The sequence below is a fragment of the Lepidochelys olivacea genome, assembly GCF_965140295.1.
Source record: "Lepidochelys olivacea isolate rLepOli2 genome assembly, chromosome: 4".
Lineage (NCBI taxonomy): Eukaryota > Metazoa > Chordata > Testudines > Cheloniidae > Lepidochelys > Lepidochelys olivacea.
The window spans coordinates 129,692,899-129,705,199 of NC_140414.1; the positions used below are offsets into that span (position 1 = coordinate 129,692,899).

The 12,301-nt window shown below is 42.4% G+C and overlaps 1 protein-coding gene across 1 annotated transcript in view; it reads right to left on the bottom strand.

Moving 5' to 3' along the window:
- Positions 1–10,509, bottom strand: part of FAM193A (family with sequence similarity 193 member A) — a 103,069-nt gene extending 92,560 nt beyond the window's left edge. Inside the window, exon 1 of the mRNA XM_084625861.1 lies at positions 10,044–10,509. Within this exon, the coding sequence (XP_084481987.1) occupies positions 10,044–10,322 (279 nt within the window). The 5' untranslated portion in view covers positions 10,323–10,509. The remainder of the gene's footprint in view (positions 1–10,043) is intronic.
- Between the last annotated feature and the right edge of the window lie 1,792 nt (positions 10,510–12,301).

Here is a 12,301-nt window from a genome sequence, read left to right on the forward strand (position 1 = left end):
AGTATGCATTCCAAAGCTGGCAATGCCACCTCTTCTCATTTGCACTGTGCTGCCATAGATGCATTCTGACAGGATGAGGTTTTAAATGGAACATAAGTCAATGTAGACTCAGAACACTTTGCAGAATGTCACATTAACACTGAATATTTTCAAATAAATAAAAAAATAGTTATTTGTAATGGAATGCTAAATCCCAATAATGAAATGCACAGATTATGAAAACTCATAATTCACACTAAAAGAAAATTCTTCAGAGACTATGATATAATAGACTCCGTCCACCCATTTTGGATCTGTATTAGTTTTATCAAGTGAATGGCTGTGATTAGTTATAATACAGAGGCACTGAGAGGTAGATAATAACAGGGTTTAAAACATTTAACACCTATGAACCCAAAGGCTAATCTTACTAGCCAAGGTAAAAAGAATACCTGTAATGCCATGACACATGCACCCTTGTCCCTCAGGTCATATCCCCAGTAATAAAGGAATCAAGTATTTAACTGTATAATACTGTCAGTCACATTTCAATATAGATGTTTTTAAAAAAAACTTTACTTTTGTTTAGATTCTTTCCCTTCCTGTTTCATCAACTCTCTATCATCTCATCATCTTTGATTATTATCCATCTTTTCCTGGTTTGTTAGTGTTTCCTCTTTTCATTCTCATCCCCCTCTCCAATTATCTCTCTCCCTACATCAAGGTACATAGCCTATTTAGTCTGCCCCCAGAGTCTCTTCAATTTAGTCCATCACTCCTTCCTCACCTGCCCATTCCACCCCCATACTCAGTCACCTACACAGTCCCTCAGACGGGGCTTGGAAATTTTACCGGACTCCAAACAGCCAGGAGACTAAATCAAACATAATATACAGAAGTTGTAACCTCTCCCCCTGCCCCATTCATCCAGGGAAAAGTAATCAGCTGCTGGGAAAAGGGACTCTGTTACAATTAATTCCTGCCAGGGTGCTGTCCCTGGAACCTGATCAGTGGCTCCATCTTGCCTTTGAAGCCCCTCCCACTACCCCGGGTTGCCAGAACACAAGAGCATTCTGTGTTCCCCCCTCCGTGAAGTCTCCTATGTATTGCAACTGTGAGTGGGGTTTCTGCTACAATACCCCCCTCCACAACCCACTTATGGATGCTGTGGAGTGATGTGCCCAACATTCAATCCTTTCCCCAACCTGTTTGTGAGTTATGCTTTCCAATGAACAGTTTCAGTGTGCTCGCATCTGCTGTTGCTTACAGATTTTCCAAAAATCTGAGTTGACTTAGAACTAATTTAAAGGCAGCCACCCCAGGGTTTTCAAGAGAAGCAGTGAAAACAATTGTGTCAGTTCTCAGTCTGTTATAGCTTGGAAAGCTACCGCCAGCTACCACAACACTAGAGCCATCTGTCTGCAAACTCTGGCAGACCACAATTGGATCCATTTACATTCTAGTCACATTTAGCAATCATACAGTATTAAGGGTATGTGTATTTAATATGTATATATAATATTTAATTTTAACATCCCATGCTGCTGATAGTGTGTGTGTGTGTGTGTGTATATATATATATAAAAACACTGATTCTGCAGAAGCGATGACCCAGGAAAACTTTATACTAATGGTTATTATCCTCACTTTTAAAAAAACCTGACACTTATTTCTACTGTGACTTTCTCTAGCTTCTGCAGGTCCGGCCATTAGATCTCATTAATCTAGCGGAAAAAGACAAAATTTCACTTTCTGTAGACAAGGGCTGTTCAGATAAGTCAGCTTAAAGTACTTGTAATGAATAGTTTACTTCATCCTTCTAAATCAGGTACACTTCTTAGAAGAATATGAATTTCAGTACTAATCTCCAGTGAAAAATAATGGTTATTGATTCTAAAAATGAAAAACTGAACAAAACTGACACACTGTGACAAGCAACAAGTTATTTATTTAACATTTCAATAATTTAGACGAGTAATGCCCCTTCCTTCCCTCCAAAGGGATCTGAAATGTAATGAAGAACAAAGATCTCAGTTCTGAAATACTATGAATTTCGTACCTTGTGAATGAATAGAATTATCTAACAAATGTTTGTTTTCTTTGTTCTTTACTATTCTGAAGTATTTTAAAATTAACTGTTTTACAAAGCTATCACAGCTTAGTTCAATGGATCATTATATATTAAAGGACCTCTATTGTGCAGAATACTGCACTTGAAGACAGTTCTTGAAGTTCAATCATACTCCATGTTACCTCTTCATCTATACTCCCTCCCCATCTTATTTCACTGGCTTCAGGAAAAAGATTTTAGCAACAGCAAGATTTCATGGAAGTGCCCATGATTGTACTATCATAACTTAACTTCAGAAAAATAGAGTAAAATTGGAGGCTTTTTACAAGGAGTGAACTAAGTTAGCAAACTTTTTATTTCAAAATTTTAAAAAAGATATCAATGGAATTTTAGTTTTAAAGTGGACCCAGAATTATCATTCTCCACTTTAAAAAAAAAAACAAAAACAAATGCATGCTACATGTCTTACAAAGATGCCATGAGTACACTTTTTGGATAAGTTGACGAAAGACCAATCCCCAACTAAATCATCCCAGCCAGGGCTTTGTCAAGCCTGACCTTAAAAATATCTAAGGAAGGAGATTCCACCACCTCCCTAGGTAATGCATTCCAGTGTTTCACCACCCTCCTAGTGAAAAATTTTTCCTAATATCCAACCTAAACCTCCCCCACTGCAACTTGAGACCATTACTCCTCGTTCTGTCATCTGCTACTACTGAGAACAGTCTAGATCCATCCTCTTTGGAACCCCCTTTCAGGTAGTTGAAAGCAGCCCCTCATTTTTCTCTTCTGCAGGCTAAACAATCCCAGTTCCCTCAGCCTCTCCTCATAAATCATGTGCTCCAGCCCCCTAATCATTTTTGTTGCCCTCCGCAACTTTTCAAACTTTCCATATCCTTCTTGTAGGGTGGGGTCCCAAACTGGACACAGCACTCCAGAGGAGGCCCCACCAATGCCGAATAGAGGGGAACGATCACATCGCTCCATCTGCTGGCAATGCTCCTACTTTTACACCCCAAAATGCCGTTAGCCTTCTTGGCAACAAGGCATACTGTTGACTCACATGACACACTGTTGACCCACTGGGACCCCTTTTCAGTGTGGTCCCAGTGCCATTGTAAACCCGGTACTGGCTCTGGTGGTGGCGGCACGCCCTGAGGCTCCAGGTGGCAGGACCCTTCTCCCCAGTATTGGCCCTGCTGTCAGTTTCATGTCCCGTCCCCCAGTCCAGTCTGCAAGGCCCTCATGTCTGACAGGTCTCCCTCTGCTCAGCCCTCTCTGATAAAGGCCCCACCTCGCTCCCTCCTGCCACTCACTGTGCTTCACTCCAGTGTTACTTGTGGCATAGCTGGCATCTGCTCCCCTGCTCTGGCCCTGCATCTCCCTGCTGTAGCTCAACCCTGGCTCACCATCGGAGCAACTGATCTGTGCTGCTCCAGCTCTGCCTCAGTGCTACTGTTGCTGCTTTGCCCCCAGCTCAACTCTGGCTGCTTAACTCTCCTTAGCTCTCCTCTACTTTGCCACTGGCAGTCCCAGCTCACATGGGGGATGGGTCCCGGGCTCGACTCCCCCACTGGCCTGCCTGCCTGTCAATCTTGCTGACTTGGAGCATTGGCCTCTTCCCATTTGCCTTGGGCACTGGGAGTCTCAGGATCCTGATTTCTCTTCAACCAAAAAAGAACGCACTAAGTTTCAGTACAGGACAAACAGTCCTGTTACATATATATTTGACCAATATACTGAGTCTGAAATTGGTTAAATATTTAGAGTAAACGAGATACATAAAATTCAAAACATTATTCTATCAGTCATCAGGCATCTGAGGAAGTGAGCTGTAGCTCACGAAAGCTTATGCTCTAATAAATTGGTTAGTCTCTAAGGTGCCACAAGTACTCCTTTTCTTTTTGTGAATACAGACTAACACAGCTGTTACTCTGAAACTGATACAAATATTACTTTAGACTGACCACTAATTTAGGGACCAATTTTTTTTAAAAAATAAAAGCACTAGTGTTCTGTATTGTATTGGGCCTCATGATAGTGTGGAAATGCCCATTCTGTTACATTTCAGTCTTTCTAATGAGGTAGAAACAAACTTTTTAAGCCATTTCTCTTAAAACTATCTTCGGAATGAATCAAATTAGCTCAGGCTTCGGTCCCCGCTCCTGGGGTCGTGTAGTAACTTTTGTTGTCAGAAGGGGGTTGTGGTGCAATGAAGTTTGAGAACCCCTACCTTAGGGACCCAACATTTTCCTTGTAAACTGCTATGGGTTGCTTCTACCTGTAGATTGAAAAGATAAGAGGGCCCAATTCCTCCTCCAAGTTACCAAAGGAAAGGTAAAAGAGTGCATCAATCAAAAAAAAAAATCACAAACAAAAATAAAGGTTCAAAATTCAACCTTATTAGTTTATACTGTGATTAGACTGAGATTTGGATAATACCTTACCTTGCTCTCTATCTGCACCCATTCATTTTTCAGAAACTATTTTTTCACGTGAATTTGCATCTAATCATTATGTAGTGACCTACAATAGGATTTAAGTTTTTGCAAACAATGGAGTTTTGGGGGCAGCTGCATTGTATATTTGAAGGTAGCTAAAATTAGATTTTTAAGTTTTCTCTCAAAATTTTTAAGTCCAACAAGGAAAGACAAATGTTCCCTCTGACTGTATGTTTCAAGCCATAGGATACCTTAGTTATATGAAATATCTGATGATATAGCTAAGCCAGAATCTGACGCATGTGAAACTTCAACCGTATTAATATTTGTTCTAGACAAGCTGTTTGGATGTTTAATGTAGCAGTTCAAGTCTGATTACTCTGGATATCTGCTCACATTAACACATGTATAATAGGAAAAAATGCAGCCAACAGACCTGGATTTGAGATCCATCAACGTCATATATACATACCCTTTTATCAGATAAATCTGAGACACGGGAAGAGTGTATCTCAATTAGCCCAAGGAACAAATAAAGCAAAAGCTACTTTTGCCAGAAGCTGGGAACGACAGACAGGGAATGGATCACTTGATGATTACCTGTTCTGTTCATTCCCTCTGGGGCACCTGACATTGACCACTGTTGGAAGACATGATACTGGGCTAGATGGACCTTTGGTCTTTGTTCTTATGTCAGTATAAAGGGGACATTAAGTTTGTTTTGAAATTTTAAGTGATCGGAGAGTTAAAAATAATTTAAACTACAGCGGATTTTGTTTCTAACTTCACAAGTCTATTTAACTATGTAAGCTATAAAAACCCACTCTAATGATTCCACTCTGTTTAATGTATCTACTATTATCAGACTGTCAGATCTTTAGGGCAGGGACAGTCTGCATTTAAATAACAAAATAAAAATGTAGTGCCTGCAGTTAAGCGCACAAGTGAACTACTACAGAAGTGTCTCAATACCCAATATACTTATATGTTTTAATAGGAAAGTGTCTACTTTACACTAGATAAAGTTGGTCAAAAATAATATATACCCTTACACAAAGAAAAGAAAAAAGTGACAGAACAAAAGGAAAAGTGTTAGCTAAAATTTAGATTTCAATAAGAATAGAAACTGCCTCTTCTGTAATCAGTTTCCTCTGCCTGTTTGAATCATTCAGTAATGCCACAATCCAATGCATGCAATATCACTACCATGAAAGTAATCATGTCATGGGCACTGGATTGCAGTTGCTGAATGAATCAAATTAGAGGAACCAGCCTATTCTGGAGGGGGATCCATCAATACCTTTGATAATGAGAGAAAGGTAAATGAAGTACATCTAACAGAGTTTTGGTAAAATATTTTAAGTTAGTCTGTGTCAGAAGGTTTTTAACTGTACAAAGATTGATCACATTAGTACACGTTATCTACAGACAATAATTCTAAGATAGATAGCAATTTCTCCCCTCTTTGGCTTACTAAATTGTTCATTCTAGTTAAAGCACACAAATTCACTCAGACCTGTAGTAAGGTCTACTGGAACAGGTCAGTCATAGACAAGCAGTTCTTCACACCCAACTACCTAGGCAAGCTATCACACAAAGCCAACTTTACAACTTTTTTCTGCACCACAGAATCCTGTATTATGCAGTGAACAATAAAAAGCAACTCCAAATATATCCCACAGATTCAATCAAAATTTCAACCATTAATCGAAATCTTAATATTTCATCATCACAGAACACAGTATAATCACACTTTTTTAAAAACGCTCACTTTTCTTTTCACTGATAAATGAGATATTTAATTTAAAAATGTCTGGTCTATATGCTCAAACTTCAGATCATAAATTATTCTATTTTTAATGTGACACTTGATTCTCCATCCCACAACACTATTCCCAGTAGCCATTATTTTATCATTACAAAGATATATGTAAAGTCTTATGATCCTACCCCACAAGCCTAAATTGTGTAGCTTCCAATTCCAGTTAAACTAGTGTCACCAACAAGTTTCCTTACTAGAGGAACACCAAGGAAAGCATCTTTAGTTTCTGTAGAACACTTGCACAATATTATTTGTAAAACAGGAATTCTGATGTTTTCAAGTACGTACATAGGGCCAAAAGAGTAACCTCCAACATGATCTTTTTTTAAAAAAGAATTGCTTGCATCACAGGACAAGATTTAGCATATATTTAATGCAGAAACTCAGGGAAATGAGAATCTTAGGCTAAGAACCATAAAAATCTCAATTTAATTATGATGTTCATTAGCTATGAAAATCATAGCTAGAATTTGAAAATTAAGAAAAGGGCTTTTTAATTGGAAGTATAAAATTTTATGTATTTTAAAACTCAATCCAACTTTGCTTATAAAACATCTTTTATCAATATATCACCAGATAATTAGCAACTGATTTGCACGTAACAAATATGTAGGATACAAGAGGTCATTCCTTAAAAAAAATTTCTAAAGTGTAGGTTAAATTTAATGATGTGTTCTAATGGGAGTTCACGCTAATAGAACTCTAATGGGAGGGAGTGCCATAGTTCAGCAACATAAAAACAGTCTTTCCAACATGAGGGGGATACAACTGACACAGAGCAGTATTAGTGGGCTAGCAACTTGACTACATTATATTCTGGGGTGCAGTCCCAGCTAAGCAGTCAACAGTAACAGGATTTTAAAATATATATTATGAGCGATCAGAAGCCATTAAAGTTTGTAAATTAGAACAATGGCTTTTGATTTTTCATACCACCTCACAGACACTTAGCAACATTTTGTACAAGATGAAAGTAATGCAAATCTGATTATGACAGTAGAGATACTAGCATGCCATTTTCTTTTCATGCAGCCAACATAAATAATGCACCTGATTTTTACAGGTCACTCGTGAAAAGTACACAGAGCTTCTGGGTTGTGAGGAGAAGGAAAGCAAACACATGGTAAGCCATCACCCCAGTGAATGAAGATCACAAATCTTGTCTTGAACCTGTACTACTGACTGTCAGAGTGGTTAACTATTTAGAGTATTACATTCTGGAGCACAAGCAACATTTAGAAAATGACAAATTATTTGAGCTTATATGCTTGAAACAACTGTGGCATTAAATGACAAAGTATTGGCAATTTTGTTGCATTACCACAATCAAAAAATATTTATCGTGTCAAGAAAAACATCAGTGTATATGACATGAGGCAAGTGAGCCAATCCACATCTATCAGTGTTCAAATGTAGTATTAAGTATATGTGGCTTTCAGTAACATGGCATAGTGGATTATCTGTTTACTCCCATTATAAAACCAATTGTAATGTTTGCTACCTTGTATATATAAATCCAGTCTCATGAATTTACTTCCAACTTAACTAGTTGGTCCAATTGATATTTGCCAACCAGCTTGCAGAATCGTTCGTAACATACTGTTCATCAAATGTTGTGAAAACATGGAAACAGTTGATAACCTGTGAGTATATTTAAAAGTATAAAAGTAAAATAAATTGTTATATGTGGAACTGACTTACAAAATAATGACTTGTATAATACAGTACTCTCTCATTTAAGGGCAGAAATTTTTTTTTAAGTTCTCTACTATGAACAAGGGCAAACAGTAACATCTGAAAGTGTTTTCACAATTATTTAAATACTGTATAAATTTCAAAGAGATGGTGGTCTATCTTAGAAGTGAGACAGATAAATGACAACTGCTAAGTCTAAAATCTAAAGGCAGCGCTTAAGTGGAATGTTTACCAGCCCATTCTGTCCTCCTGGATGAGCTTTTGCAAGAGATCTGCTAGTCAGTAACCATCTTAAGAAAGCCACTCGCAGAATATTTTTCTGGACTCTGCTTATCGCGGACACACAATCTATAGACAACCCAAGTTATCAGGGACAGTAAACCCCTTCACTGGCTGAATCACTTCCATCTACCATATTGTGTATTATGTTCGCTCCATTTTCCCCTGGCATGTCAATCACATGTATTACCACAGTGCTTAGGAATCAACCAACATTGGGGCGCCATTGCACTAGACATTGTAGTAGGCAGACCCTGTCCCCAAAGCACCTGCATTCTATTAAAGTGTTATACAGATTTTTAACTTGAACTTCAGCCTCTCACTAGATATTTTCTGGGATAACAGTAGAGTTTTACGGCCTCCTCCCAATGTAGCAGTAAAATCCATACCTCTTCTAGATATTCACAAGTTATGTTTAAAAAAAAAAAGGAGTACTTGTGGCACCTTAGAGACTAACAAGTTATGTTAGCACCTATTGTCCCAAATGGAAATTATGTTTGACATAAATACTGCATTAGCAGGATAGCTTCGTGGTTGTCATAACTAAGTTGCAGCTGATGCTGGGTGGGGGGCTTTGAGGAGGGAAGGCCAGGTTACTGTATTTATAAATAAAACAAGTTTATATTTATCACTGATGAATTCTCATTGCCCTAGCAAAACAAACAGGAGATAAGACCACACACAGAACTAAAATCCAGTTGGTTACATCATTAAGTATTTTGGATCCCTCTCACACCACAGAAACCATTTCTTCTTTCTTCCCCCAGGTATCTGACAATTTCCTTATGGAGAAGGAAGATGAAGGTGCCAAATGAGGTATACACTGAAACTTGCAAGTAAGGACATTGCCAACAGTTAACCACCCTGTAAGTGGAGCACCTAAATCTAACCTTAGTGCACTTCTCAACAAAAATCTGTTCAACCTTTAAAGAAAAAGTGGTGAAAAAAGGTCAACCTCAGTTGCTGTCTTGCTAGTTATGACAACAGAGCATCTCTAAAAAAAAAAAAATAAAAAATCAATACTGTAACTGATTTTTGCTTGAACCTCAGTCACCTACCTAAGACAAGTATCACTGCACAATATGAGATGCTTACCATAAACCTCACTGAAGTGCAACTAGTAAAACTGAGCAAACATGCCCAAACGGTTTCAACAGCTCAACAGACAAGCCTGCAAACCCACTAGTAACAAACATGCAACTTTTCAATGAAAATATTTTCGGAGAAAAGGGAACGTCACTTTAAGGAGAGAGCCTGTGCCCTAGGGGGCAAAGGCTCAAACCTCTTCTTTCACTCCTCCTCCCACAAGGTTCAGCACAAGCCCTGGGGGCGCAGAAAGATGGGATGCCTGGCACGGGATGCTCCCCGAGACTCCCCACCACCACGCTGCCTGGATCAGGCTGCAGCGCCCTGCCCCTGTGGGGGGAAGGGGGGGGAACAGTGCCCAGCCCTGCATCCCCGCTGCAAGGGTGGGGGGGCAGGCAACACCCCGGGCCTCCCTGCTGCTGGGGGGCTGCGAACGGGCCAAAAGGGGGCTCTCCCCGCCACCGCGGATGACTGCCCAGCTCCCCCAGGCTTCCTCCCGCGGGCGGGCGGGCGTGCGCGGGGCTCCGCTGCCGCGGGACGCCTGTCACTGCGGCCGCAGAGCGGACCCCGCTACAGGCTCCCCGCCTCCCCACCCAGGGGCGGCGGCCCCTGCTCCCGGAGAGGGGGTGGGTGCGGCCAGGCCTCCCCACGCAGCGCGCCCCCCCCTCACCTCGCCATGTCCCGCCCCGGCCCCTCCAGCGCCGCCGCTCAGGGCTCCGTTGCCGGTGGCCGTTGCCGGCGCTGTCAGCAGGCCGCCCACCACGCTCGGCGTGGCAGCCACCGCCTGGGCTGGAGCCCGCAGGGCGGCCGATGCCGAGGCGGCCCCGCTCTTGCTCAGGCCTCCCGCCCCGCCGCCGCCGCCGGGTCCGGGGCCGCCGGTACTGCCGAGGCCGCCGCCCCGCTTGTTCTTTCTGCGCTTGGCTCCTCGCTTGGCGTCGGCCGGACTCATCGTGTCTGACACCCGGGCAGCGAGGGGGCAGCGAGGAGGTCGGAGCCGCCGTCAGCGCCCGGAGGGGGGAGCGGGTAAGGGCGGGGCACAGGCCGCCCCGGGCACCGAGGAGCAGGGGGGCACGAACTGTCACTGTAACGGGGACTCCCTTGGCCCCAGCGCCGCTGACCAGAGTTACCGTCCAATATGGCGGACACAAGGGGAAAGTGATCCCCCTTTACGTCGGGGGGCTCCCCCTTGCGCTGACGGGAACCCGCGCCGCGCAGCACACCGGGAAATGCAGTCGTAATCCGCCGCCACTTCGGCACCGCATCCTATCAGCAGGAGGGGATAGGACTACAACTCCCGGCGTGCATTGCGCGGCCCAGCCGGGAGCGGTCGGTTATGTCATCTCGTTTCGCAGCTTTCGATGGGATTTGTAGTTTTCTTCGCAGCCGTTAGCCTGGTTGACCAACGTTGCCACCCTTGTCAGGGGACTACAGAGCCGCAAAGAAGGAGTAGCGGTGGAGGAGTCTAACAGCACCGCGTGATTGTTGGCTACAGGAGCTTTTAAAGGGGTAGAGTCCTTAGGCAGCCCTCCAAGAGTCCATTGCACAGAAAGAGGGTATGTCAGGACAGTCCTGTGTAGAATACAGTGTAGCTACTTTATTAGGTGCAATGTCGTTTCCCAGCTGTGCACCGAATACAGGGGGGTCTAATGGCACTGCAATTTCCAGATGTGAAGTCTGAGGTAGCTGAGCTGCAGCAGTGTTTTTCACCAGAGTGGAACCCCCATGCAGGGAACATGATTGGAATGCATCTCGGTTCAATGTAGTTCAGTCTCCATGGTCCGTGCAGGTTTTGACCTCTACTGAGTCTTCCAATTAGTGCAAAGCACAGTGGTGAGTTTGGAATAGGGGAGCTAAAACCAACCACAGTCATCGCAAATATGGCCCATCAAACATCCATTGGATGATGACAGCTTTTAACCTCATCACAGTTGTCCTGGATTTGTTACACCTTTAGATATAGGGCTTGTTTTCCAGAAATATATATTTATTAACTTGAGGTCTGACCCTTTGGAACTTACACAGGTAGAGTCTTTCAGTGAAACTGCATGTATCAGTTTTGTATCAGTATCTCAAACACACTACTAGGAGCCTTCTGCAAATACATTGTATAATACAAAACAAACAATTTTTTTAAATTAAGTATTTTAAACTGTTAAGTACACAATAGCAAACCATTTCAATAGTTACTTTTTATTACAGCATCTTCACAGTTACAAGGTGAGCACCAGTGCCACCTCCTCCCTTTGCCAGATTTTGAATGGGACCTGATCCTGTAGGAGTGCTCAGAGGCTGCCTACTGGATAGGCAGGCAAACACCTATTTTCCCCCGTCTGGGACTTAGGCAGGACATAGGTGTCTGAGCATATGAGGCAGCAGTGCACATGCCCAGAGGGAGGAATTCAGGTGCCAAATAAGTTTAGGCACCTACAGGGTTAGGTGGCAGCCAAGAAGGAATTTTGTGGATGGCAGTGAAGCCTAAAATTTGGACTCAGCCGTCTAAGTACCTTTGTGGATCTGGGTCTCCCTACTCATCACTGTGCTTCCAACACTGACTTTCTACACTTTTTCTAACACAAGGGTAAATTCCGGCTGGTTCCTGATCCAAAAGTACAGGCCCGTAGCACTTGTGCTAGTGGAAAATCTCCATTAATTCTTTGTAGTAACAGGTTTATTACAGGTTTCAGAGTAACAGCCGTGTTAGTCTGTCTTCGCAAAAAGAAAAGGAGTACTTGTGGCACCTTAGCGACTAACCAATTTATTTGAGCATGAGCTTTCGTGAGCTACAGCTCACTTCATCAGATGCATACCATGGAAACTGCAGCAGACATTATATACACACAGAGATCATGAAACAATACCTCCTCCCACCCCACTGTCCTGCTGGTAATAGCTTATCTAAAGTGATCATCAAGTTGGGCCATTTCCAGC